Genomic DNA, 27,613 nt, shown 5'->3' on the forward strand with positions numbered 1-27,613 from the left:
AGGAATACAATGAGACAAAGATCAGACACAGACGTGTGGGCATTATCATAAGGTAGCTTTATTAAATTCCCTTACTTTCTAAAAAATGATTACAAAAAGGAATACTTCATTTAAGTGTAATACTGTCTTTATGGACGTACCGTGGTTGGAAAGTGAAGTTAAAGGTCATGAATACATGTGAGAAGAGGATGGGGACAAAGGTAGGACCCCCTGTAACCTACTAGGGGTACCGGGGGACAGGGGGATAAAGGGACAAATATGGATTTATCTGAGTATGTGTATGTGTGTGTGGGGTCAATAAGCTGCTTCTAAAAGCTTAAAATAAACATACCCGCTGGCTCCTGGCCAGGACACACAGGCACACAACTCTGTACCGCTTCTCAAAGCTGCTCAAATCTGCATACAGTCTTCCAACAGATACCAGTGGTCAGCCTGAAGCAACTTGGGTTTTGTTTTCTCTTCAACTTGCACACACACACACACACACACACACACACACACACACACACAATCTGGGGTGCCTCCCCCCTTTGACCATCCAAGCTCTTATGTCTTAGGTACAAAATCAAGAAGATTTTGATTCCTTCAATCAAAATCAAAGCAAGCCAGACTCCATCAAGCCAAGAAACCCACTCCTCTAGGAGAGAAGCCAGCATTTCACTTGATTGAATTAATGGATGAGCACTCAGGGTCTGTCTGATCTGTCCTCCGGTGTCTGCCTCCAACCCTGGTGGCTGAGCTGAGAACTGGACAAGAGAGGGCAGGACACCTATTAGCTAAGGGTCTTACTCCCATCACAAGGCACTTTTCGAGGCTTGGAATCTGTCCCTTTTCTTTCTTTGGTTCAACGAAAGATAGGAACAGGAAAGAAAACCATATTGAGATTCTGGGGACAAAACAGGCCATGAAGGAAACTGTGTGTCTGGCTGGCGAGCCCCATTTCCAGCAGGCTCCGTTCCAGGCAGCTCCGGAAAGCCTGTAGGTTGTTAAAAAAAACCCAGCTGGCCCTTGTTTGGTTTTCGGCAAAGCCCTGTCTCTTTCAGTTTGTGCTGGGAGCCCTCCGGGGGCAGCCAACTTTTAATCGTGCACACATGGGGTTTCTGGAGCCTGCCCCATGCTCTGCCAACAAGCACATGCCCTGTTTTCTTTTTCTTGAGGAGAGAGATTCTGGAGTCCGGGGAGGATGAGGACGGCCTGTAACCAAGGTTCTAAGCCCCGGGACTCAGCAGCCACACTGGGAACTAGGTTCATTTCCTGTCTTCAGGTTTGAAGGATTTTCTAAGAAAATATTTGCTGGGGCCTCCATGCGGGGAGGGGTCGGACTGCGGGGTAATTTCTTGATATGAACTGCTCACACATCTCAGCTGCTGGGTCCTGAGCCCCCCGCCAATTGAATGGGGGCGGCAGTGGCAGCAAGAAAGCAGAAGGAAGGACTGAATTTTCTTCCCCAGGTGACAAGGACAGAATCCATTTTGTGAAGAGACCAGAAGAAAATTCCCCCAAGAAAGCCGTCTGGGGGAAGCAGACAAAATGCTATTATATACCAGACAATTAAATGCGGGGTGGGGGTGGAGAGAAAGGCAAGGGGAGTGTTAAGCCACTCCAGACGCCACCCGTGCACAGTAACATTCAGGATTAAAATGAAAATAGGCAATTCCAGTGACTTTCAAATTTGGCAACAAGTTAATATGATGTCCCCTCTCCCCAGACAATTAAAAAATACAGTCTTTTTTGCTTTCACCCTCCTCCATCCATCATTGCCAGCTGATTGTTCTCAGTGTTCTTCACAAACCCACACCCCAGCGTCAGCTACTGGTACCAATTTATATGAGCTGCTTTGAACTGGGGCACCAGGAAAAACCTGCTTTAAGCTGCAGTCTTGTCACTGTTGGGAGCTCCTCCTGGGAAGCAGAAGAAAAACCCACTTGCCTTTGAGACTTGGACCTTGGTGGGTATGAGAAGGGGCTGGCCAGGGAGGAGACGAGGGACGAGGGAGAAGGGAGGAGGGGCAGTTTAATCTGGGGCCAGCTGGTCCCCCTCACGGCTACTCTTCTGCGGAGGATGATGCTGGACTTTCGTCATCTGACATCGGGGCAAACTGAAATGAGAAGCAGAATTCCTTGCTTGTCATCCTTGCCTACGAGGCACCGGCTTTGTTGGCTGGCCCCGTGGCTGTGGTGAGTGAACAAGAGGCCATGATCCCTTGGCCTCAAGGAGGCGACATTGTCAGGGAGATGCCTCAAAAAAGTAAATAAATTAATACAGTAGAGGATTTTCATCAGAGATAAGGGGTGGAAGGGAATGAAAGTGGATAGTGGGTTGTCAGAGAAGGGGACATCTGAGCTGAATGAAGCAGAGGGGCCAGCCAAGGCGATAGAGGAAGGCATTCTGGGCAGAGGAAACAGCCAGTGCAAAGGCCCTGAGGCAGGCGCAGTGATAAGGCTAGTGTGGCTGGAGCTTAGTGAGGGAGGGGGAGAGGAAAGAGCGTGGGGGGGAGGTGAGGGCGGTTGTGCAGAATGACTGGCTTTTCCTCCAAGTGGGATGGGACCCCTGGAGGGCTGTGAACAGGAGGGATGTGCCCTGACTCAGGTGTTCACGACCTCTGGCTGCTGTGGAGAGAACAGACTGGAGGGGCCAGTGAGGGTGGCAGCAGGGGGACCAGGGCAGAGGCAATAGCAGTGGTCCAGGTGGACAGTGATGGAGGGTTGGGGTTCCTCCCTCAGGAGTCCGTGGGCCCTGGGACCACAGATCAGTCATCACCCAGCCTCATCACCCCCATCTTCCCGTTGAGGAAACCAAGGCCCAAAACTGATCCCCAGGTGATCCCGAGCACCATGACTGAGGCCCAGGTGTCCTGACACCCTGGGGAGTGAAGCCAGAAAAACTCTGAGCCTCGGAAGAACCTCGGAGCCAGGTGGAGATGGATGGCGTATGTCTCCACAACCTTCCCTCTCTTAGACCATTTGGGAAATTGTTTTGGTTGACACCCACCATGCCACCCTTGAACTTGGCCCTAGATGTTCCTCGGGGAGGCCGGGGCAAGTGCAAGGTGGACATGAGGAGGGGGAGGTGACGCTCCTGCCCAGGGTCTGGGGTCAGGCTGACCCCAGGGCCTCTGTCTTTTACTGGCTGTGAGACCTTGAACCAGGGATTTAACCACTATAAGCCTCATCTTCCCCACCTGAAAAATGGAAATAATATTCGTACTTTATGCAACTGAATCGGGTTATTGTGGAAGGTTCAACAAATCATGCCTAGTAGGCACTTAGTATACAGTCCATCAGACTGGAAGTACTTGTCTCTTCCATCAGACTAGAAGGGCTTTGTCCTACATCAGACATTTAGGACACAGCAAGTATCAATATCATCCTCCTCCTGTTATGCTTCTGGAAAAGCGTTTTGCTAGCAGGCAAGGTTTTTTTTTAAAAAAAAACAAAACAAAACAGATTTCTGTGGTCAAATAAGAGAAATGCTGGGTTAAACAGGCTGGGTTTCTTTACAGGGTTACTCCTCATGGCCTCTAATGCACTGACATGCTTCGCATGAAAGCCCAAGTCCTCACTGGCCCACAAGGCTCTGCATGATCTGTGGCGTCACCTCCCTGCCCTCATCTCTTCCCACTGGGCTCCTTGATGCCCCTTAAACACACCAGGCCTGCTCCTGGCTCCGGGCCTTTGCACGGGCTGTCCCTTCTGCCTGAAGAACCACACAACTTGCTCCCTCACTTCCTCAAATGTTGGCTCAAATGTCACCACTTTATCAAAGTCTAAAATGGTTCCTCCGTCGGTCACCATCCCTCTTACCCTGTTTTTTTTTCTTTTTTTTTTAAGGAGGGCGCAGCTCACAGTGGCCCTTCTGGGGATCGAACTGGCAACCTTGGTGTTATTAGCACCACGCTCTAACCAACTGAGCTAACCAGCCACACCCCTCTTCTTCTGTTTTATATTTCTTCCCAGCACTTACCAACCCCTGGCAATGATATACTAATTTGCTTATTGTGTCTCTTGTTAGAATGTCTGCTCTATGAGGGCAGAAGCTTCTGTGTCTTGTTCAGTGCTATGACTGCCAGGGTCTGACACAGTGAGTGCTCTGTAAATGTTTCTCAGATGAGTGAATGGCGAGTAAGAGCATGCATCTGGAGCCAGAGAGATCCGGGTTCAAATACTGTCATGCCAACCATGTCATGCAGTCTCAGCTCCCCATGACTCACTTCCTCAGGGGGGAACCATGAAAATTTAACAAGCTTAACTATTAAGTCCCTGGCTCAGGTCCCATACACCATCAGCTCTTCATAAACATCTGTCCCCTCCCAGAGCCCCCCACCCCCTGCCCTGCCAGGGTGGAGACTCACCGAACACTTGATGTTCATGCGGGAGTACAGCATGGACGCAATTTCACTCTGCCCTGCATCTAAGGCCACCATCAACGCTGTGCTCCCGTCCTGTAAAGCATCCGTTGTTACGATTACACCCAGCACTGTGCTCCCACCCTCCCTGAGGTGCACCGGGGTGGGGACTCACGCGGTCAGTGAGCGCGATGTCACAGCTGGGCACGGCCAGCAGCAGCCCCGTGATCTCCTTGTGGCCGTGCTCGCAGGCGCACATGAGTGCCGTGGAGCCGTCATCATCTTGCACGTTGACGTCTGCCTCGCAGGCCAGCAGAGCTTTGACCACATCCACCCGCCCGTGGCTGACTGCCAGCATGAGGGCTGTCTGCCCTGCCTGGGCAGGGCACAGAACAAGCTTATGGACCACGCAGGCCCCGAGGCATGACACCCCTGCTCCAGAACCTTCCATGGTTCCCGAGTACTCTGATGCTAACGGCACCCCCACTCGCTGGCCTCCTTCTGTATCTCAAACAGTCCGATTTCCCACCGTCCAGCCTTGGTACTTGCTGGTCCCTCCTCTTCCTGCTGTGTCCTTCTCACCCCTCAGGTCTCAGCTTAGATGCCTCTTCCTCAGGGAGGTGACACTTGCCTCCCCATACCCACACCCACCTAAAGCAGAGGCCTAAGTCACAGGTGTAAACATATGTACAAATTTATCGAGCTAAGATTTGTACACTTTTCTGTATATAAGTTGAACCTCAATAGAAATTATTGCGGTTCATCAGTGGATGAACAAACAAATAATATACTACAGAATATTATTCAGCCTTAAAAATAAATGGAGTACTAATGCATATTACTGTATGGATGAACCTTGAAAACATGCTCAGTGAAAGAGGACACATGACTCCATTTATATGAAATACCCGCAATAGATAAATCCATAGAGACAGAAAGCAGACTGGTGGTTGCCAGGGGCTGGGGAGGGAGGATGGGGAGTGCCTGCTAATGGGTGCAGGGTTCCCTTCAGGGGTGATGGAATGTTCTGGAAGTAGACAGAGGTGATGGTTACACAACATTGTGAATGTACTAAATGCCACTAAATTGTACACTTTAAAATGGTTAATCTTATGTGAATTTCACCTCAATTAAAAAAAAAGTAAACCACTAAAAAACTATTTTTAATTAAAATAATGAAATCAATAAAAAAAGGAACCAGGGTCTGCTCCTGTTATGCACCCTCACAGCTTCTTTCCTTCACTGCGTTTAAGCCGTTGCAAATCCCTCTTCTTTGCACTGTTCCCACTGGATCCTGGCTGCCCTGCGCTTCTGCCTGGACATCCGTCCACACGCTTGTCGCCACCATAGTCTCCCAGCTTCCGTTCCCCAACATGCAGCCAAAGGGAGATTTCAAACCAGAAAGCAGGCCACGCTACTGCCCTGATCACACGCCCCTCGTGGCTTCCCGCAGTCTCCGAGTCCAAACCCACTCCGAGCCTCTGCGCTGCCTGTAAAGCTCGTGGCTCCAGGGGCCCCTGGCTGGCTAGTGAGCTTCAGGAGTGTGGGGACCATGCCTGCGTGTCCACCATTTGAGCCTCCCCGCATCCAGCTGCTGTCCAATGAATTACCAAACAGGATGTGGGACGGTGTCAGGTTAAGAAAGGCTGAGGACCCCTATGTTCTCCCTCACCCCCATCCCACCCTGTTTCCACCAGAAGGTCCTGCAACTGAGGCAGCCTGGGTAGGTCATAAGAAAGGGGCTCTGGAGTTAGACACCCTGAGTTCAAATCTGCCCCCTCTAGTTTGAACTTGAGGAAATGATCTGCTTCTCCGAGCTTCCATTTCCTCGTCTGTGGAGTGGGGACTCTCCCTTGGAACGAGATCATGCCTCGGCTTGGCACATAGCCAGGCCTCAGTACATGGGAAGGGCTGCCCAGGTCTGCAGCACCCAGGGCCCGTACCTGGCTGGCTTTGGCGTTGACATCTCCAAGCCGAAAGAGCTGCAGGACAGTCTCGATGTCATCCTGGGTCTTTAGGGTGGCCAGCGCGGTAAGCATGATGGGGCTATAGCCAGCGCGGTTCTGCTTGTCCACCTGGCAGACACCTGCAGGGAGGGAGGGGACAGGAGGATATGAGCCCTCCGACCAGCTGATGCTGGCCAGGTCTGCCTCATGGCTGGCGGAGGGTCCCCGAGGACAGCCCACATCTCTGCCATCAGAATGGGAACCTTGTTTCACTCTCCCATAATGAACATTGGGCATTGTGTCTCCTCCATCAGTCTAGGTGTGGCCTAATTCCTCCCTTTTCTTAGACTGAGAACCCCATTCTGCCCCAGGGTGTCTGTCTCCATCGTGTCAGCCCGTTAGATGAGTGGCTTCTAAAAGTGGGGCCTGTGCCTCCTCCATCAGACTGGGGCCCCCTGACATTGGCACCCACATTGGGGCTGAGAGTAGGAGCTGTGTCGCCATTGATCTGGAACAGCCAGTCTCCTTGAGTTTGGCCTCTGCCTCCATCAGACTGTGAGCCCCACCTCCTTCATCAGACTGGGACGCTGTATTCCTGGTCAGACTAGGGAAGGGCCAGTGTTTTCTTGCTGAATTGAGGACCACATTTCTCTAAGCCCCGGACTGGAGGCCATGTCCGTCCCTCAGACTAGGGTTGCAGAGGTGTGGCCTCCAATATCCAAGGCTCCTTGCAGATGATGGAAGGGCCTCATGTTTTCCCTAAGACCATAGCTGCCCTTTCCAGAATACTGAGGCTACAGGGAGAGCCTGTGTTGCCCCACCAGACTGGGAGGCGAGTGTCTCTTTCAACAGAATGGGAGGGCAGTGGCTCCCTCCATCAGACTGGGGAGGTGGCATTTCCTGCATCTGACCCAGGGTAGTGCCTCCCCCATCAGAGTGTGAGGGTGGAGTTTCCCCTATCGGACTAGGAGGGCAGTGTCTTCCCCATCAGACCATCAAACCAGGTGGCCGCTGGCCCACTCCACCGGGCCCGCCGTGCTGCCTGGCGGGGCTCACCGCTGCCCAGCAGCTGCCGCACCACCGGGAAGTTGGCATGGGAGACGGAGTAGTGCAGCGCGGTGTTGCCATTGCTGTCGGCGATGTTGACCACGTAGTCCAGCAGCCGCGCTGACATGGCTCGGAACGTGACGAGGTGGCGCCGTACAAGCTCAGGGTGGGCGTCACTGCGGCAGGCCAGGCGCAGCCACTCCTGCAGCACTGTGGTGTAGGCCACTTTCTGGATGCAGGTCAGGGAGGAGAGGAAGGGGCATGAGGGCAAAGCCCCAGGTGGTGAGTGTGGACGCCCCTGTCCTCAACCAGGGCCTTGCAGAGGGAGTGTGGGCTCCCCACCCACATGAGCCCCTAGAGTGAAGTGTCATATCCCCATCCTGGACAAGGACTCTAGAGGGAAGTGTAGACACTGCAATTGAGATCTGCCCCTTAAAGGAAGATGTGAATGTCTCTATCTCAGGTATGACCTTTGAAGGCAAGTGTAGATACCAGGAGAGGGAAATATGCCAGCTCTTTCCCGGAAGCCCCCAAAGGACCAGAAACCAAGGCCCGATTTGCCGGCAGGAGATAATCCTTGGGCCCCACCCCACCTCCCTGGTCCCTCTCCAAGGCCCATGACTCAAGCACACACCCCCCCCCCCAAGCTCCAGGGTGCCCCCGAGACAGGCACAGGGGACATTGCAAACAAGGAAAAGACAGTTGGGTGATGGGGAAGGAGCCCCCCCCTCCCAGTCTTGGGGCCCCACTGTACCAGCTCACGCTCAGTGAGGGCGTTGGGGTTGTCCAGGTACTTTTCCAGGGCCAGGCAGGCTGAGATGAGGTCAGGGCTTAGCTCCATCCTGCCAGGGAGAGGCAAGGGGGTTTACCTGGGGAGTACCCATCTCAGCCTCTTGGTTTTCCCTACTTCCCACATCTGGCTGGGTGCGCAGAGAGGGCCTCAATGCTCTCCACCACGGCACGCACCTAATCCCGCCAGGGCTCACCCAAGTGGTGGGCCCTCAGATGCCCCCTTCACCAAAAACACATTTTAATACTATACCCCAAGGAGCAGACATGAGAATACACAGACCCTAAGAGAAACGGGACACACAGGCCACAGTTTATTTCAACTGGTCAGTGGCAATGGAAAATCTTTTCCCAAGGGCAGATTTTTCATCAGGGGAAAAAAGAGATAAACAGGATCAACCTGTGGGGCAAAAATGTCCCAGAGAAGGTGGGTAGCTGAAGGACAAACTTTGCCTGCCCTCTAAATCCTAACCCAACAGCCCAAATTGCCCCCTTCAGGCCCTTCAGCAAAGTCTCCAGACCTTCAAGATGCCTAGAAGGAGAAAGCACTTGTTCGCTAGTTCAGACTAAGGTGTGCATGACTGATTGGCTGTTCCCTCGAAAGGCTTGAATGGTGGGATCTGAGGCAGTGGTCACCCCACACACACCCCTGCGCTGTACCTGAATCCCTCCCATTCAGAAAACTGACCGGATCTCCTCCTCTGCATTTGATTCTGATGCCCCCTCAGCTGTGGGCACGTGCTGAGACTCCCGAGATAGCTGGCACTCCTCCCGGCTGGTACTGGCCACTGCAGTCCCTGTGGGCCTGAGCTGGGGGGCTTCGGCCACACTCAGCACCCTTTCCTTGGGTTCTGGGGCCTCGTTCTCTGTGCTCTCATTGTCCGAGAAGTTCTCTGCCGTGCTGGAATCCTCAGAGGAGGACTCATACCTGGGGAGGAGGGATGGGCAGGGGAGGGAAGATGCTGTAGATGGGACAGGACATGGTAGTGGAGGGGCACAGCTACTGGGCTTCTCTGGACCTGTTTCCCTACCTGTTAAACGAGGACAATGGTAGTATGGACCTCACAGGGCTACAGGAACGGGGCTCATAGCACCTGGCACAGTGCTCGATAAACATGAGCTGTGATTGGGATTATGCCGTAGGGAGCGACACTGCTTTTCCCTTCTACCATTTGGTACCGGCCACATGCTTCGCTCCTTACACAGGTGTTACTGATTCAGAGCCTCACCCCCCTGCAAATGGGACCCCAAAGCTTCTTGCTTCCTCTAGACAATGTCTAAGCTTCCTGGCATTTGAGGCCCCAAACTGTCCCTGCCCAATGCACTCCATGCCTCCCACTTCTGAGCCTTTACTCAGGCTGTGCCCTACAATAGGAGAGCCCTCGCTCCCTTCTCTTCACTTTGCCAGCTCCTACTGTGCTGCAGCACATGTGTCCCCTCCTTCAGTGACTGCCTTGGGGGCATCCATGCCTCTCCGAGATCCCTCATTGCTTGAGCATCCCCATTGCTCCAACCACCGGAGGCCCCCTGGCGCGGGAGCTTCATCAGGGCAGGGAGCTGAGCCTGACACCTTCCACGGGTCGTGCAGCACAGCGGTTATAGCACAGGCTCTGAAGCCACACCACTGCGACAGACTCCTGGTCACTGTGTGAGCTCCAGCAAGGCCCTTGGCTTCATCGTGCCTCAGTTTCCTCATCTGTCTACTGTGCTTTAGTTAAATGAATGAATCAAAAGGAGGGGCTTAGACCAGGCCCTTGGTACGTTCTTGGGCTCGAATGAACCAAGGAACAACAGGGATGGAAGCTGAGGAAAGTGAGGGGAATGGGATAGGGGCTCCTCTCACCCGCCATTGACCCCCACGAACTGGAGGCTCCTTCGGTGGGCCTCAGAGTCTGCAGGCTCCTCTTTCCGCTTCATGATGGAACGCAGGCTCACCGGGGGCCCGCCTAAGGGGAGGAGTGGTGTCACAAGGGGCTTCCAAAGTCAGATCCCGTGTCTAGGCCTCCTGTGCCCTGCCCCTCTTGGCAGTTACCCCCACTTGCCTGCACCTTTGGCCTCCTCTGAGTCACGTGAGGCTGCTTGCCTGGTGGGCTCCCTGTTGATGGCATCAAGGGTGGGCACCTGGCCTGTGTCCTTCTTGGGCTGTGCCAAGGAGGCCACTGCAGACCCTGGGGGTGCTAAGGATGAGTCTGCAGGAACCTGTGGGAGACCTGGAGGGGCAGGAAAGAGGCACTCACCGTGGGTAACAACAGCAAAGCAACAGTAATAATAACTGCTTCCTGGGGCCAGGTGCTTGGAGAGCTAATTCTTGTATTAGTTCATCAAATCTTCCCAGCCCATGAGAAGTTGGACTATTACAGCTGAGTAAACTGAGGCACAGACAGCTGGCCCAAGGTCACCAGCGAGTGAGCAGCAGAATCCGATTCCAACCTCGGTTTGTTGTCTGCCCCACAGCTGGTCAGGGAAAGGGAGCACCCTGTGACCCCACAATCCTGGCTCGTGACCCTCCTGAGCATACTGACTGTTGTCTGGAAACAAGGTTTGATCACAGCCGAATGTGGTGGTCACTATAGAGAATCGCAACTCCTGGGAGCAAGCTGTGTGACCTCAGGCAATTCACTTAACCTCTCTGTGCCCCAGGAGAATGACATTCCTACTTCCTGGCATCTTGTGCAGACTAAAGAAGGTAAGGTGGGATGAAGAGCTTAGACCAATGCCTGCGCATCAAGAGTGCTTGAGAAGCATCTGTTAATTCAAGAGAACTGTTAACTATATTTTGATAAAACTTAATATGATTCTTTTTTTTTTTTTACAAAAGCAGGTTATGCTGTAGGATATCATTTTTTATCTGGCCCCCTTTTTTCCTTCTTTACTTAATTTTAAGCAGATGTTACTTTAATAATCAGAAAAAAGAAACAATAAGGCTCTTGGAAAATGAAAATTAAAACCCCACCCAGGCAGTTTCAGTTTGGGAAAATGAAAAGGTTTTGGAGGTGGGTGGTGGTAATGGCTGCACAGCAATGTGAATGTACTTAATGCCACTGAATTGGACACTTAAAAATGGTTTAAATGGGAAATCTTATGTTGTGCATATCTTACAACAGTTTTTTAGCAAACCCACCTAGGTTGGTCTAAGGACAATGGTGATTTTGTGGGCATCAGACAGACCCCCTAGAGGCCTGTCTCCTCTGGGAACAGGCTGGCAGGAAGCTCCAGCCCTAGGTCACCAGCCTGGAGCGAGAAACAAAAGTTGAGTCGCCACTGTGAGTGGCTGTCCAAGTCTCCGCACAGCTCAGGTCCCCCCAGGCCACATGCAGCTTCTGTGTCACCACTTTCCCAGGGCATCCCTTTCCTGCCACTGGCCAAGGGCTTTGCAAACCAATTCATTTTAATTCCTTTTAACAGTTAAGACTTTTTTGACATACACAGTAACTACTTCTTCCATTCCGTGGGGGACACTCAACTTGACTAAATACTTGGGACAAGCACACAGGACAGACGAGACCCTTGGCCATGAATGCATGTGACAGCACCCCAGCCCGGGGTGTGGCCGGGCTGGGCCAGGCTGACCCAGAGTCAGAGTTGAACTCAAGTGGGGGCCAAGAACACACACTGAATTTTAACATGAATCTCCTGTTTTTTTTTAAAACAAGCTTGTCACTAAATTCACATCAAACAAACAACAGCACTATGAGGCCAAGTGGAATGTGTCTTGAGGCAGATGGTCAGTTTGCAATCGCAGTGAATGCCCCAAACTCAGGGCTCCTGATTTAAACACCTCAGAGAGTAACAAAATCAGGTAAAGCAACATTATGCTGAGTGAAATAAGCCAGGCAAAAAAGAACAAATACTGTGTGATTCTACTTAAAGGAGGTCCCTAGAGGACTCAAATCCATAGAGACAGGAAGCGGAAGGGTGAGTGCCAGGGGCTGGGGGAGGGGGATGAGAGTGAGTGTTTAGTGAAAACAGAATTTTACATTAGAAGACGAGAAAGTTCTGAGGATGGATGGTGGTGATGGCTGCACAACAGTGTAAATGTGCTGAATGCCACTGATTTGGACACTTAAAAATGGTTGCAATGGTAAATTTTATAGTATATGTATTTTACAACAATTTTTTTTTAAATGAAAAAAAAAAAAGGAATAGCACCATGGTCCATTCCGCCCCTAGAGAAAAGCAGGCCCTGCCTCCAAAAGCTAGGGTGGCTCCTTCCAGCATGAGGAGTTCAAGGTCAGACACTACACTGCTAAAATAACAACAACAATAATAAAACTGATATTTATTACTGTTATTCCACTGGGGGATGGGGCAAACTGATAACAAAATTTATATGGAAAAACTAAAGTCCAAAACCAGCAAAGACAATTTTACAAAAAAGATCAGAGATGGGAAACCTGGCCTAGGAGAGAGTAAAACATTCCAAAGTCACAACAGTCCAATCACAGGGGCATTGTTGTGGGAAGAGATGAGCCAAAGGAATAGAGGACAGAGAGCCCAGCACAGTCCCCTGAGGGAACTGGGGGGAAGAGCGGGGTTTCTACAAACCAGTGGTCGAGGGTGGGTCTGTGGTGTTGGGGAAAGCAAGGTCCCCTAGCCAAGAAAAATCAAGCTGGATCCCCATCTCATGCCTTACACAGAAAATAAATTCCGAAGGACTAATATGAAGGTACAACTACAAAGCCACAGGAAGAAAATGTAGCAGAATATCAGGGGCCTCAGGAAGGGGAAAGATTCCTTTAAAAATTCCTCAAAGCACAAACCATATATGAAAAACACGAGGTGATCTTATGTATATGTGGGATCTAATAAAACTGAACTTACTGATACAAAGAGCAGATTGGTGGTTGCCAGGGGCAGGGGGCGGGACGGGTGAAGAGGGTCAAAAGGTATAACCTTCCAGTTATAAGATAAATCCTGGGGATCTGGGGATGTAACAATGTGCAGCATGGTGATTATACTTCATAACACTGTATTATATGTTTGAAAGTTTCTAGGTGAATAGGGCTTAAATGTTCTCATCACAAGAAAAAAAATTATAATTCTGTAAGGTGATGGGTGTTGACTACGCTTATTGTGGTGATCATTTTGTAATATATACATTTATCAAACCCTTAATTTGTATACTTTAAACTAATACGATGTTATATGTCAATTATATCTCAAAAATGGAAAACAATTTAAAAAAATACAATGGGTTTAAGTATATCCAACATGAAGATTTCTATTGGATAAAAACTAAAAAAACTTATAGACAGTTAATTGACAGAAGAATACAGTCAGGGGGAAGACATTCACAATGCTAAAAAGGGTAAGTGATTATTGTTCTAAAATAGGAGTAAACAAACTTTTTCTGTAAAGGGCCAGATAGTAAATATTTTCTCTATGTGGGCCATAAAATCTCAGTTGAAAATGGTACAAAAGCAACTCTAGACAGTATGTAAATGATGGGTGTGGCTGTGTTCTTACAAATTTGAATTTCATATAATTTTGCTCCTCACAAAATGTTACTCTTCTTTTCATATTGTTCAACCATTTAAAAACATAAAAACTATTCTCAGCTTGTGAGCCATATAAAAACAGGCAGTGGGCTGGATTTGGCCCGCAGACTGTAGTTCACCAACTCCTATTCTGGGATACACCAGGAACTTCTCAAAATTGCCCAAAGAAAAATGGACAAAGCCTACAAATAAGGAATCCACAGAGGACTCTTATTAAACATATATGGTAATGCCCAACTTCATCAGAAATCAAAGAAGCGCAAATTAAAACAAGGAGATACCACTTTGTACCAGCATCAGATGGGCAAACAATTAGATAGATAAAACTGTATATTGGTGAGGATGTGGGGAAATGGGCACCTCAGACCCAAGCAGGGCTGATGGGAGTGTGAACAGGGAGAGCTCTCCTGGAGAGGATCAGACAGAATCTTGAAACTGGGCATCTCCTGAAGCCCAGTGACCCTACCAGAGGGGGCAAGTGAGGATGGCCCCAGCACTGTTCACAGCAGCCAGGAGTTGGAAGTAACCCAGGTACCCACCAAAGGGGGATCGGATAAGAAAAGTGTAGCATATACTAGGGCATTAAAAGTGTCAAACCAGATTTATAAACATCAGGGTGGAGAGTTCAAAACTAGTGGGAACAGAGGAAAAAATAAGAAAAGAACAAGATTTATTTTTCCCTAAAGTACAATACCATTTTAGGAAATTAAACACAGGGCATATTTTTAAAGGACACCCAAATAAGCTTCTGGAAGGTGGATTGCCAGGAATGATATTGAGGTGGGGGTGGGAATTGATGTGTAAATGGCACAGAGATTGACAAACTATGGCTCTAGGGCATGGTTTTTACATTTTTAAATAATTGGAAAAAAATTCAAAGAAGGATTCTATTTGGGACAAGGATTCATATGGAAGTGAGATTTCAGTATTGACATGTGAAGCGTTTTTTGGTATACATCCACTCTCACTCATTCATTTATATCTAGATTGTTTATGTATGCTTTCATGCTACAAAGGCAGAACGGAGGCACCAAATTCATCAAAATGTATACATTAAAAATGTGCAATTTTTTGTATATTAAGTATACCTTAATAAAGCTGAAAGAAAAAAAAGAACCCAGCAGCACTGAGTCATTGCAACAGAGATCATATGGCCTGCAGAGCTGAAAATATTTACCAACCCTCATCATTGAGGGTGGAGACAAAGGTGAAAAAAAGAGTAAAACGAAAAAACAGAGGTGTGGTTGCCATGAGCAGGATTTCATTAACTCAGGTTTGGGATCCTTAAATCCAAAGAAATCATTAAAAATTTAAATTACTCAGCCACCCAGTGCAGGAAGGGAGTTGAGCCGCGCGCGCGTGTGTTTGTGTGTGTGTGTGTAAAGCAATTTGGTAACAGACATCAAGGTCCTCAAAAATGCGCTTTTAAAAACCTGTGCTGAAAAAAACAGATCAGAGGACATAAAAGGTTCCTGCAGAAGGATGTCTGCGTGGCACTCTTGAGAGTAAAGAGATGATGTGGCTATTTAAAAAAGCACATCCAATAATTTTTAATAACATGAGGAAATGCTCCTCGGATAATGTTAAATCAAAGAAATCAAAGAGTTTAAAACCTGGCTTTGAGAACCGTGGGCAAATCCTTTAACCTCCCTGTGCCTCAGTTGCCTCATCTGTAACATGGGGATTAAAAGCACTATCCCACTTCATAAAGGTGCTGGGAAGTTAAATGAATTAAAATATGAAAAAGGAGTCAAATAATGCCTTGGTCTGCAGTAAGGGCTGCCTAACTGCTTTTAAAAGTAAAATAAAGCAAAACGACTAATTCCACCAGCTTCGTGTTATGAAACTTGAAAAATATACATTATTTTCTGTGTTAAAAATTTCAGAAGGAAAGAAGCATAAGTGTTGACAGCAGCTGCGTTTGGGCTGTGGTAGGTTTATGGGGGTTTTATTTTGTGTTCTAGATTTTTCCATACTTCCCAAAGCTTCCACAAAGAATACGACCTGCTTTCATATGAATATTTTGAACAAGAGCAAAGGAAATTTACAAGTCTTGGAGAGACCCCACAGATGCACATGCCCCTTCTCCCACTGATCTCTGTGGGGTCTTTGCCAGGTGGAGGGATGGGACTTGGGCGTCTCCAGGCCTCTAGTAGCCCTAACCTACCTTTGCTACCCTGAGGGGAAGGCTGCCACTCACCCTCCCCACCCTTCAACTGCAGTGAGCAAATTCTATATGGCAGAGTTTGGGCTCCTCCTTGCCTCCTCCTCCAGGGAGCCCTCCCTGACCTACGTATTTAGCTGACCCATCTAAGCAAATACATGCTGCAAAAACTTGTCAAGTCCTTGTAGTATCTCACTTTATTTCCCATATTGCTCCTCCCCAGTCTACGAGCCCTGTGGGACCAATCCCTGATACTATCCTGGACCTTGCTTCTCTAGCCTCCTCCTATTCCAGCTTATTCAACATCCATGCCCCTCCTCACCTCCGGGCCTTTCCCCCTGCTGTGACCCCCCCTCCCAGAACACTCTTCTTCCCACCTCTTTGGCACCTGGCTGCTTCTTTCCTTTCACACCTTGGTTCAAAAAGCCAACTAACTCATGAAGCCTCCACTACTTATCTGTTGAGCACTTGACCCGAATTGATGCATTTAAGCCTCACATTAATCTGGTGACATCAGGCTGGCAGGACCCCCTACTCTATAAACATTTGTTGAATGAGTACACATTGAAATGAATCAGCACACACCAGTTCCACTCAAGCAAGGCAGAGGTTGGGGCTGGCTGCAAGAGAAGGTGAGACACAAGGAAGAACTGTCGGGGCTTGCACAGGGTGGGGACATTGCTATGTCTGTGGGTCCTGCAGGAAGGAGGCCCCATGGCTGCCCTGGGAAGCATGTCTGGAATGGAGGTTGCCTCTCAGAGATCCCAAGGTTAGGCCGGGCGGGGTCCCTGGCTGGGGGCCAGAGTCACAGGGCTGGGTGTTTTGGATGGATGCAGAACAGAGGGGTGGTGCCCGGAGCTGGCCAGGAACAACATGAGGAAGCAAGAAAACACAGCTGGGTCGGGTCCCCACCCTCCAGCTGTGCCCTCCAGTCCCACCACGGGGCTCTGGCCACCTGACATTTGATGCTGGGATGAGGACCTGTGACCCACCTCTGAGGCCTGCTGTTCAGGTCAACCTGAGTTTAGATCCTGGCTCATCTATTCCATGGCTGTGTGACCCAGGGCAAGTGCAGCTTCTCCCCGAGCTTTAGTTTCCCTAACTATAAACAGAGTTGACCTGAAAATCATCAGCAGAAGCAGCAACAAGCACTGATTGAGCACTTACTTTATGCTCTAATTCACAAGCACCCTAGAGGTGGGGACTATTATGCCATTTTACAGACAAGGAAGCTGAGGCCCAAAGAGGTGAAGCTGCTCACCCAGGGACACAGCAAGAAATGGAATTTGAGCCCAGGATGTCGGGCTGCACAGCTCCCCGTCTTTAGCTCCTCCATGGGTGAAACACTTAGCACAGCACTCCATACCAGGCTGGTATCCGATAAAGAACAGCTGTCATTATTATGAGTCATTCCGGCAGCTTTTCCCAGTAGCCTCAGGGCGGCGGTGGTGGACAGCTGCCATTCTGCACATCCCACATCCCCTTTCTTTGCATGAGGACTCAGCACTTCCTTCAGGGAGCATCCCCTTCCTCCCTCAGGACTTGGCCATAGGACTTGGGTAGGGCTCCTGTACCCTTAGGATGCCTCTCACTGCTAGGCAGTGAGGGACACAGTGATTAGCTTGGTGTCAGGCATGTGACCCAAGTCAGCCAATGAGCACCACCCCTGGAATTTTTATTGGCGCTATTTGGACTGAGGGGCTCTTCTTTCACAGAGCTGTAAGGGCAGATGCCAAGAGCAGTGGGGCCACGTTTGCCTGCCTGAAACCTCCAGGGTGCACAGAGGAAAAGAAAAAGACTTAGAGATTTCAGGGCACCTGGATACAGCTATGCCTGAAGCTGTCACTACGTTACATGAACAACACACTTCCCTTTCATTGCTTAAACTGGTCTGAGATTGGTTCCTGCCACTTACTGAATAAAGAGGGAAGAATTTTTGCCCAGCAAACCAACAGCCTTGGGGACCCTCCCACCAAAATACCTCCTGTTTTCTGGACACCTACAATGTGCTAAACCTGAGGACAAAACCTTAACAGATACCCAATTTCTCTGCATGGTTCCTACTGCACTGAGTCGATGACACAATTTTGTCCCCTTTTTGCAGATGAAGAGACAGAGGCTCTGAGAGGGGCAGCAGTCTATCTAGCAGAAGGCCAAGGCTGGGGCTGGACCCTGCTGCTCAGATGAACAAAGAGGGACCCTCCACCACCCTCCCTGGCCAGTTATGGCTCACCTGCTGCCCCATCGCAGCTTCGCTCTGTGATGCTGATCTTCTTCACCAGGTGGATGTTGCCAGTGGATGCAGAGGGCGCGGGGAACACTGTCTCCACCACCTCATGGCTGCGGAACACAAGGGGGCTCTCTGCCCCTCCAGATGTCACCAGGGCCCGCAGACCTGCCCCGTAGGGCTCCAGACTCTGGGCCCGCTGTGCAGGGGCCCCGGCAGCTGTGCTGGCTGCCACCTCCACCTCCCGCGGCCCCTCCACCACCCGGACAGTGTCCACGCGGACTGGGCTGTCCGGCGATGGCCAAGCCTGGGGCTGGGGGTCAGCCTGCCGGGCCTGAGCTGCCTGCAGCTCCTGGAGCGCTTTCTTGAGCTGGGTCTCCAGCACAGCGACCTTGGCAGCAAGGGCTGCCTCCCCATCAGGAATGCCCAAGTCTCGCTCTCGGACCCAGGTGCCCACGCTCCGAGTCTCAAGTGCCACTGGGTCCTCAGGGGGCTCAGGAAGGTCGAGGCAGAGCTCGCTGCGGCCCCGGGCCCCTGTGGGGTGGCCCAGGAATTTCTGGCTCTTGAGCTGCACCGTGAGCTGCCGCTTTTCCTCCTGCAGCACTGAAAGCTTCACCTGGAGCACGGGGATCAGCTTCACCTGCTCCTCTAGCTGCCGCAGCTTCCGCAGAGCACCTGCCATCTGCTCTCGCACATGGGCCAGGTGCCCGGCACTGGGTGCCACGGGGGTGGACAGTCCTGAGCCCCGTGGCGTCGGGGGTGGCAGCCCCACGCCTACCAACGAGCTGGTTGAGCCGGCGGCGCTGGGTGTCAGGGAGCCCAAGCCAGTGGGTGCAGCCGCCTGGTCTTCCAGGCGGCGCCGGGCATCCAGCAGCGTGCGCTCTACACGGGGGTTGAAGCCGCCACGGGCCTCCAGGGCGCCATACTGAGGGTAGAAGCCTCGGCCGCAGTAGGAGTAGGCCGAATGCCGGCTGTCCCCACTGGCGTTGGAACACAGCGACTCGGTGCTTGTCCACCAGGAGCCAGGCCCTCGGGGTAGCGAACCGAGGCGGGGCCTGCGCTGCACAGCCACGCGGCGAAGCGTGTGGCCCTTCTCAATGTCGTCCACATACTTGAGAAAGTCCAGGTCCAGGCGGTAGCCATAGGGTGTCTCCACGGAGTAGGGAGGGTCGGTCTCCTTGGCAGGGAATGCGGGTGGAGAGGCTGGGCCTGGAGTCCCTGGGGCAGGGAGAAACGCTAGCACCTCTGAACACTGCTGTCCCCTCTGGGGGCAAGACTGATGTACCCCGGAAAGTCAAGGTTTATTTGCCCAAGGGATGGGAGCCCACGGGGGGAACTTCCTGCCCCCCCCAGGCCCTCACCTGCTCCTCTGTAGCTCCAGTCTCAGACCCCCCACCCCCCACAGGACAGGGCCTGGTCTCCCTCTCAGACTCTCCAGGGCAGAGCCAAATTCATCCCATTTCGGCCCTCAGAGCAGGGCTGTGTCTCATCCTCAACCCCCAACCCCAGGTGGGGCCCTATCTCTCCCCCCAGCCTTAAGCCCCAGGGCAGGTCCCTTTTCCCTCCCTCAGGCCTCCAGGACAGGGCCATCTCCCCTCAGCACCCCCACCTCCAACCCCTGGGCAGGGAGGGCTCTTTCTTCCCCAGATGCCTGACCTGGGAAGGGGGCTGGCACGTGCAGGACTTGGGCCATCCTCTGGTCTGCAGATGCTCCTCAAGAGTCACTGGGAGACCCTGAGTCAGACCACCTGCAGCACAGGCTGAGGCTTACCTGGGGAGCGGGGGAGATGGAGACTGGAGTCAGGAAGGATCTGCAGGGGAAGGGGAGGGAATGTGCCCCCCCCCCAACTGTTCCCTCCAACATCCCTCTTCCCTGGTATGGGACCCTCTCATAGGCATACACCCAGCCTGGCGGTGGAAAGGGGTGGGGGGCCCCACGGCCTGGAACAAAGAAACCAACCCTCATAGCCTGCCGGCACATCTGTCCAGCCCCTGGACAGGCTCCAGCTGTTCCCATAGCCCCGCCTCCACAAGGCCCCCAGCCCAGGGGCCCCAAGCCTTACACGCTCCACCCTTCCTGCACCCCCTCCCCTCAGTCCAGGCCAGGAACTGGTTATAGGGGCTGAGGTGGGCAGGGGGCTGGGGTGGTAATAGGGGGACAGACAGCCTTCCTGCATGGATCCGATGAAACAGAGAGACCCAGGGACACAAAGAGAGCTACAACTCAGGGTAGAGCACCCCAAAACAGAGCCGGGTCAGGCCAGCCTGGGTGGGGGGGTGTGTAGGGAAAGTTGTGGGGAGGCAACAAGGAGCAAAGCCTTTCCCCTTTATGGAAACAATTTTCTCTAAAAATAAACAGTTTCGGAGCCGGGCTACAGGAGAACTTCCTGCCCCCCCAGGACACGTCCGGCTGGGGGGGTGGCACAGCAAGGATAGAAGCCGGGCGGTGGCCCGGGAAGTCATGGGGGTGCAGGGAGGAAGTAAGAGGGGACGCCTGGAGGCTGCAAAGGGGAGGGACAATCAAGGCCTCTCACTAACCGACCCTGAGCCCTGGATTCTAGCCAGGGTCCTTTTGTCCCCAACACTCTGCCTGAGCTTACCCCGTCCTTTCTGCTGTCTGACCTCCAGCCACCCTGCTACAGAGGACCTGCCTTATTCCGCAACCAGAGAGGACCCCTTCTGGACAGCTGGTGCCAGGGCAGTGGGTACCTGGGAGGATGTGCCAGGTGGGGCACCTGCTGGGCATGAAGGCAGGGCTGGGGCTTCAGGGGCTGCGGAGCTCGTCCTTGTCTCACACCCTGCGTGTCTCTTGCTTAGCGTCTTGCTTTATCTCTCTCTCATCTTGGTCTCTCTGCATCTCTCCACATGTGTCTCTCCACGTCTCTCTCCACTTCTCTCTCCCTGTCTCTCCTCGTCTCTGTCCTCACTTCTCTGTCTTGCAACACCTGGAACACATGGTCACTGATTGTAGGAAATTTGGCTTTGCCCCTGCCTGGAGGCTCATCCCCTGTACAACAGATCAGAAGTATTTTCTGGAGACCCGAGAAATCCTGGAGGCAGGAAGCAGGACTGGAATATCCTGTGGGGGCCCTTGGAGGTGGATAGGGGTGGGGCAAATAATAGTAAAAATTATCTGGGCAATTCATTTAGTCATCAGACAACCCCATCAGGTGGGTAGTTACCATCGTATTTCACAGATGGAGAATCTGGGGGCACAGAAATGTGCAGTGACTTGCCCAGGGTCACTGGAGAGTAAAGTGGCTGGTCCCGGATTCGAACCTAAGCCTGGTGGATTCCCCTACTGTGGGCCAAGCCATCCTCACCCCCACTCCACATCCCTTTACCCATTTCCTATACACAGAGACTGATGTCTGGGGGTCTCCAGCCACCTGACTACCCTCGCAGAGGGCAGGTGACTCCAGAAAGCACACTGGGGCTGGGGTGAGGATGTCTGGGGCTGAGGCCCCTCTCCCTCTATGGAACCCCTGGGCGACAGGGGGAGGGCCACAAGATGACGATAGAAAGTAAGACAGGACACTTAAAGAGGAGACAAGATAGGGGTCTTAGAGAAAAGGAGCAGGGTTCGGGTGGGCTCGAATGTCCGACGGGGTCTCCTTAAAGCCCTCAGACCCGCCTGAGTATCTCTGGGGTCTTCCCGCCCTCTTCTAGCCTCAAAAAAGGGGGTGAGGAGGACGCCGCCCGTGCAGTGAGGGGCGGGGCCTGCGGGGTCCCCGGCTAATGGCAAACAGCTGCCGCTCCCCACGCTGGCCCAGCCGCCAGGCCGAGGCCCAGCCCGGCCGGACGCCCGGCCGTCTTCCCGCCGCCTGGGGCCTGGCTCTGGCCCGGCCGCAGAGGAGGGCGAAGGGGGACAGAGAGGGGGGAAAGAGGTAGAGAGGAGAAGGAGATGGGGGAAGAGAGGCAGAGGGGAGGCAGTGATGGGGCAGAGGGTCAGGGCGCGAGGTACAGATGGAGGAGGACGGGGCTGGGGGAGAGAAGCAGGGACGAGGGTCAAAGATGAAGACGGGACAGAGACGCGGGGACCGAGACACTCAGAAGTCCGTAAAGTTTGGGCTGAGATGGTGGAGTTGGAGGCAGCAGCTGGTAGAGACCCGCGAGGTCGCGCCCCGGAGTTGGGGTGGTGACTACAATCCCGATCCGGACTTGAACCCCGACCCGACCCCAGGTCCTACTCGCCTCGCGCGCTCCGGCCGCCGCGTCCCTGCGTCCCGCCGCCCGTGCGTCCTCCTCGCGCCGCCGCCCGGCCTCCCGGCCCTCCGCGGTAGCTCCACCCTACCTCGCCCCCTACGGGCTGTCCCCGCCCCTCATGACCGGCCCCGCCCCCCAGTCGCCTAAGGGCCGGTCAGCGGTTGCAGGGGATGAGGCCCGAGGACACGATCGCACCTGGACCGCAGGTGTGTGTGCGCGCACAGGGGTGTCCGGCCATGTCCCCTCGCCTCCCCTCCCCGAGTCCCCGGAGCCAGGGCCCCCACCGCGGTCCTGCCCCGATGGCTGTAGCTGGGCCGCTGCGGAGGGCGGGAGGGGGCGGGGCTGGCCAGGGCCCAGCTCCAGGAGGGCGCGGCGGGAGGTCACCCCTCCCCCAGCCGGCCCAAGGCTGGAAACGGCCCAGCGCAGGCCTGGTACACGGTGGCCTGACCGCCGCGGGGCGGGTAGGGGGCCTGGGTCAGTGCGAGGCTGCACTGGCCGTGGCTAAGGCTTGGGCTCCATGGCCGGCGAGACCTGGGCTCCATTCCCAGACCCTACAATGCTCAGTGCCTCAGTTTCCCCATCTGTAAGGTGGGGTTAAGAATGTATCTACCTGATAGTGGTGCTGAGAAGATTCACTGACCATAAGCCAGGGGCCTGTGGGAGTTTCCCCAGGGCAAAAAGTCACGTGTCTTTTTAAGAGCCTTTTAGTACAGGGCTGGGCACTTAGCAAGGATTTAATAAATGTTACTATTATTCCCCATGTACACATGTGACATTTTCATTTGTGTGTTGCCTTCCCCACACCAGAACATCAGGCCTACGAGGGTAGACATTTGCGTCTGTTGTTACTTCTGTGCCTGGCACCCAACAGGGTCTCAGACTGCACACATGACCCAGCCCCCAGGGACCACACCACACAGGATGCTTATAAAAAACATTTTAAATTAAAAAAGGTAAGAAGTATCAGTGCACAGACAGGAACAGACAGACAGAGGTGATGGACCCAGCTCTGCCTGCAATGTGGTCACTCCCACGGCCAAGTGGGTGGTGGGACAGACTCCCAGAAAGGCACAGACAGCTGAGGCCAGGGTGCTGGTTTCTCTGGGTGTGCCTTCAGGCCCTGTGGGCTCAGAGGTCAGGCTTCCGGAAACTTGCTCTGTTCAAGGAGTTCCTGGGGGAGGAATAAGGTGGGTCAACATGGCCACAAGGCCCCCAACTTCATGGAGCTCCCAGCCTTCTCCCTCCTCCTCCTCTTTCTCCAGAGATCCTTCTAGAATCCTCTCTACTCCTTTCACATTTATTCTGATCTGGCTGTAGATTCGCAGATTCTCTCTTGGAACCCACCACTGGAAAGATGATATGTGCCCATTTTTATAGATGCAGAAACCAAGGTTCAGAAAGATGAAGTCACTTGTCTGGGAACTGACCCACCAGGATCTGAAATGGCTGCCCAGAGCATGCATTTGTGCACACGTCCAAGTAGTCACATGACCTGTCTGCGCCTGCCTCCTCTTGGCCTCTCTAGGGTGGGGGGCCTGGGTCAGGCACCTGAGACTGGCAGTGGTTGGTGCCAGTAGCTGGGGCAGGCGCTGGGTGAGCAGGGGCTGCAGAGCCTCCCGCAGGCGGGTGTAATTGCGCTCCAGCTCACGGTGGTACTCCTTCTGGTCCGGCCCAATCAGGGCCTTGTTCTTCCGCAGTGCATCCTCACACCTGAGGAGGGCCAGATGGCAGGAGGTACTCAGGGATTGGCACTCAGGAGAGAAAGCAAGACCAGAAGTGGGGGAGTCTTGAGGTGGGGTCAGGAGCTAGAATGGGGGTTAAGGTAGGCAGAGAGCCATGATGGGGGTTGGAGGAGCTCTAATGAGCAAAGTAAGGCATACTTCTTGCAGAAGTCCTTGAAACAGAGTCGCAGCTTGTTGTGATGCCTGAAGAGCTTTGGGTCTTCTGGGATCTCCGCCAAAAACACTTGGGCTACCTCTAGGGGACCCTGTGGAGAGAGAGGGACTTGTGAGGGTGTCTGCATGGCCCGTGGGGGTCTTCGGGAAGCCTGCATCCCCCACCAGCCGTGCCTGATTCACAGTGGGCCCCACAGAGCCCTGTAGCACCATCTGCAGCATCTTGGCATCGGGTGGGTCCTGCTCGGTGGCAAAGGCCAGCTCCCGTGTTTTCTTCTGCATGTCCTCGATAGCCACCTCCACTGGCGTCAACACTGTCTGCAGGGTCGGGAAGGGGCATGCACTGGCTAGGGCCTGAAGATATCCTGACCCAGGCCAGCCCAGGGTAGCAGGGGTGGGAGGGGATCCAAGCAGCTGTGTAATGAACAGTGTCTGGGGGCGTCTGCCTACATGGATCTGGCAGGATGGACAGCCTGGCTCAGCTGCCATTGTCTGGCTCTGGGGCCTTTGGTTTTGCTGTGGTCCAGCCTTGTGTCAGTTGGGTCTGGAGGTAAAGATTTGAGGCTACAGATTCAGGTCTGGAGGTTGGAGTTTGGAGTTCCCTCACTTCCCCAATCAGGGTCTGGGACCCCCACCCACCTCCTCCCGGTGGCACACGTGGATGCGAGTCTTGATGTAGGGGAAGGCGTGGTCCGTGCTCAGCAGTGTCTTGCGCTTGTGCTGTTCGTGCAGCTCCCCGTGTGCACGCCCATCAGGTGTGAAGGGCGTGCAGAACAGAAAGGTGCGCAGCCCGTAGTTGCGGTCGAAATAGGTCACCCGGTCCTTGAGCTCATAGGTATCGAAATGTGGTTCCACATATGTGATCTGGATGTAAGCCTGGGGCACGGAGCTTAGGTGTGAGGTTCCCACAGCTCCAACATACCCTCCCCAGGGCTTGCAGGACTCCCAGTGGGACCCCAACCCTGGAGAAAGGGAATTGGGGCCTCCATGGATCTGGGGACTTTGTATCTGGGGTTCCCAGATCTCCTAACATCTGGGTGTTTGGGAATTCTCTGACGTTAAGGATTTTGGGGTCCCGGAAGGAGATAAACTTTGGAGTTTCCCAGAGAAATAGGATTTGAGGGTTCCAGGAAAGAGTACTTGGAGTCTCCCCAAATATAGGATTTCAGGGATGGTCGGGAGCCCTCACCTTCTGGGGGTCGAGCTTGGTCTTGTCCACGGGGTTCGAATCTTTGATAATCTCGACCACATCCTCCCCAAACCTCTCCGTGTAGAACTCCTGGGGACACGGGGCTGACTCAGGCTGCAGAGGTACAGCCCCCACTCCGCCCCAGGGCAGCCTCATGCCCGACCGACCCCCCCCACACCAGGACGTGCCTCCAGCCGATGTGAGATCTCAGCCAACTTCGTGATGGACGGCTCCTTGTACACAAACTCCTGTTCATCCAGGTCACCGAAACGGGCACCATAGAAACCCACACGGAAGTACGTTCCAAACACACGCTGGGGCTGTAGGAAGGGGCATTGTTGCCTAGGAGCCCCCGCTGGAGGTCCCCCTGCCCCAGAGATACGGGTCCTTGAGCCCCACATATGCAAGTGGCGGACGTGGGCAGGGGAGACCCTGAGAATATAGTGGCATGGACCGAGATGACCACCAACTGCCTATATCCTCGCTCTTTCTCCCCAGTTTCTGTCTCCCACCTTCCCCAAATCTTCATCCTCATTTAATATCAGCCCCTAGATCCCAATATAAAACGAGGACTGGGGCTGTATTGCTCACAGCTGTGTTCTCAATACCTATGAGGCTAGGTATGCAGCAGATGTTCAATAAATGCTTGGGACCAAGGTTCTGGCTTCCTTGTTCCAGGGCATTCTTCCCCTCCCCAGCCCTAAGTTTGGAAGGAGGGACCCCACTCAACCAGAAAGGAAGGGGGTGGCTCCATGTTCACTCACCAAGACATATCCGGACAGAGCGGGGCAGGCACCGGGACATGGGGATGGGAACAGGGGCAGAGAGACAAAGTCATGGGAGAGGTCAAAGGTCAGAGCCCCCAACCTCCAGGGTCCCGGTTATGGTGCCTCATGAGAACCATCCCAGGGGCAGAGACCAGAGACCCAGGGAGGGAGGGGACTTACCCGCCCCACCCAGCCCACACCCAGCCCGCCTGCCTCAGCACTGGGTTCTTGCCATCTTTGGCCAGAAAATTCTCCCCAAACTAGGAGATGCCTAAAAATAGACCCAAGTGGGGAGAGGCTAGAGAAGGGGAACATTAAATGGCAATGAGGAGCAGAGATCCTGGGGGAAGTTAGGGAGACAGGGAGAGACCAAGAGAGACAGAGAGGGAGTGATCAAGACAGGGAGAGAGACAGACAGGGAGAGATGGAGGGAAAGCGACCAAGAGACAGACAGAGACAATGAGAAACAGAGACAGAGGGAGTTGGAGCCCCACCTCCTAGGCAGTGACCGAGCTGGCCCTGCCCGAGGGAGGGGTGTCTCTGGAGAGCTCCCAGCTGGGTGAGTCACAGGCTGCCCTGGAGATCTGGGCCAGGGAGGGGGATCTGAGGGGAAGTAGTGGGGGTACGTCATCACCCACTAAGCCCCGGCACCTCGGGCCAGGCAGCCATGCTCCTCCAGCGCCCCCTGGTGGTTTGTGTCTGACTACAGAGGACCTGCCGTCTTGGGGGCCCCACAGGCAGATGGCCACCAGGCTGACTCACCTCCCAGCCAGAGCTCTGTGGGGGGAAGAAGTCAAAGTCAGTTGAGGCCTGGAAGGGGGGCTGGGGGGGCAGGACCAAGGGCAGGGTCTGGGAGGGCATCTGGGCCCACCTGGAGCATAATCTTGGTGAAGGCCTCTTGCAGTTTGCCGTGCACAGCAGCCAGCTTCTTGTAGTCGCGGTGCGCTTCCAGGATAGGGATCAAGTTCTTGTATACCTCATTCACTGCCTCGTAGAGCCCGCCCTGGGGGTGGGAGTGGAGCAAGTCAGGATTTCCAGCACCCTCCCTGGTCCTCTCCCGCCTGGGACAGCCTTCGCATGTTTCCACTCACCCTCTAAGGCTCTATCCACTATCACCTCCTCCAGGAAGCCCACCCTGACCACCCACCACCAGCTTTTCCACTCAGCCCCTATAGACCCTCTGTGGTCCCCACATTTACTATGGACCACGTGCTGTGTACATCTGCACTTTACCTGTGTTCCTTCATCAGTAGGAGGAGGTGCTTTTTTTTCCCTTTCATTTTTCAGAGGGGAACTGAACTCAAGAGACATAGAGGGGTCCCCTAGGGGAAGGACCAGAATGCCAGACCCCTGGTCTGATGCCTAAGACCTCCCTAACCACTAATGGCTGCTCGTGGGTGCCCCTTGTTCCCAGCTGGTGCCAGCGTTAAACCTGGCACACAGTAGGCAGCCTGGGATATATACTGACTGCCAGAAGGTCTGTGTTTACCTTCTGGCTTCTTCCCCTGAGGCCTTTGTCTCTGAGACTCCAGCAAAGTGA

General features: G+C 53.4%; 2 protein-coding genes across 16 annotated transcripts in view; both read right to left on the bottom strand.

Moving 5' to 3' along the window:
• Positions 1-38: 38 nt before the first annotated feature.
• Positions 39-22,349, bottom strand: KANK2 (KN motif and ankyrin repeat domains 2). Of its 8 annotated transcripts, none has more exons than XR_016019034.1 (13): positions 22,211-22,349; positions 20,726-20,961; positions 19,673-19,787; positions 18,023-19,234; positions 10,170-10,337; positions 9,971-10,073; positions 8,816-9,055; positions 8,093-8,180; positions 7,348-7,567; positions 6,289-6,431; positions 4,521-5,939; positions 4,352-4,441; positions 39-2,098 (listed from the first exon to the last, which is right to left on the bottom strand). XR_016019034.1 is itself a non-coding variant. In XM_019744910.3 (13 exons), exons 3-13 carry the CDS (start codon positions 19,707-19,709, stop codon positions 2,045-2,047), a joined length of 2,547 nt encoding a protein of 848 aa, XP_019600469.2. In that variant the 5' UTR covers positions 19,710-19,787; positions 20,726-20,961; positions 22,211-22,349; the 3' UTR covers positions 39-2,044. The 8 variants fall into 8 exon arrangements, 7 of the variants coding, with proteins under 7 accessions (XP_019600469.2, XP_019600467.2, XP_019600468.2 ...); XM_019744910.3 differs by having other exon boundaries at positions 4,521-4,721; positions 18,023-19,225; XM_019744908.3 differs by having other exon boundaries at positions 4,521-4,721.
• Positions 22,350-23,144: 795 nt separating this feature from the next.
• The window catches only part of DOCK6 (dedicator of cytokinesis 6), a 40,659-nt gene continuing 36,190 nt past the window's right edge, over positions 23,145-27,613 (bottom strand). For 6 of the 8 annotated variants that reach the window (XM_019744903.3, XM_019744902.3, XM_074338161.2 and 3 more), the window contains 9 exons: positions 26,945-27,076; positions 26,836-26,850; positions 25,495-25,620; positions 25,307-25,396; positions 24,757-24,993; positions 24,292-24,435; positions 24,103-24,209; positions 23,771-23,932; positions 23,145-23,393 (listed from right to left, as the gene is read on the bottom strand). In XM_019744903.3, the coding sequence (XP_019600462.2) occupies positions 23,351-23,393; positions 23,771-23,932; positions 24,103-24,209; positions 24,292-24,435; positions 24,757-24,993; positions 25,307-25,396; positions 25,495-25,620; positions 26,836-26,850; positions 26,945-27,076 (1,056 nt within the window). In that variant the 3' untranslated portion in view covers positions 23,145-23,350. The remainder of the gene's footprint in view (positions 23,394-23,770; positions 23,933-24,102; positions 24,210-24,291; positions 24,436-24,756; positions 24,994-25,306; positions 25,397-25,494; positions 25,621-26,835; positions 26,851-26,944; positions 27,077-27,613) is intronic. The other 2 variants (XM_019744904.3, XM_074338162.2) reach the window with 2 other exon arrangements.

This window comes from Rhinolophus sinicus, chromosome 15 (genome assembly GCF_057876585.1).
Source record: "Rhinolophus sinicus isolate RSI-liver-muscle chromosome 15, RSI-T2T, whole genome shotgun sequence".
Classification (NCBI taxonomy): Eukaryota; Metazoa; Chordata; class Mammalia; order Chiroptera; family Rhinolophidae; genus Rhinolophus; species Rhinolophus sinicus.

Excerpts from the sequence above, each read along its gene's own strand:
- KANK2 (XM_019744909.3), bottom strand. The coding sequence starts at position 20,762 with ATGCCCAGCAGGTGCCCCACCTGGCACATCCTCCCAG. Across the intron at positions 19,235-20,725 it reads CACCTGGCACATCCTCCCAG|GGACTCCAGGCCCAGCCTCT; the intron begins GTACCCACTGCC and ends TCCCTGCCCCAG. Across the intron at positions 6,432-7,347 it reads GCGGCAGCTGCTGGGCAGCG|GTGTCTGCCAGGTGGACAAG; the intron begins GTGAGCCCCGCC and ends CCCTCCCTGCAG.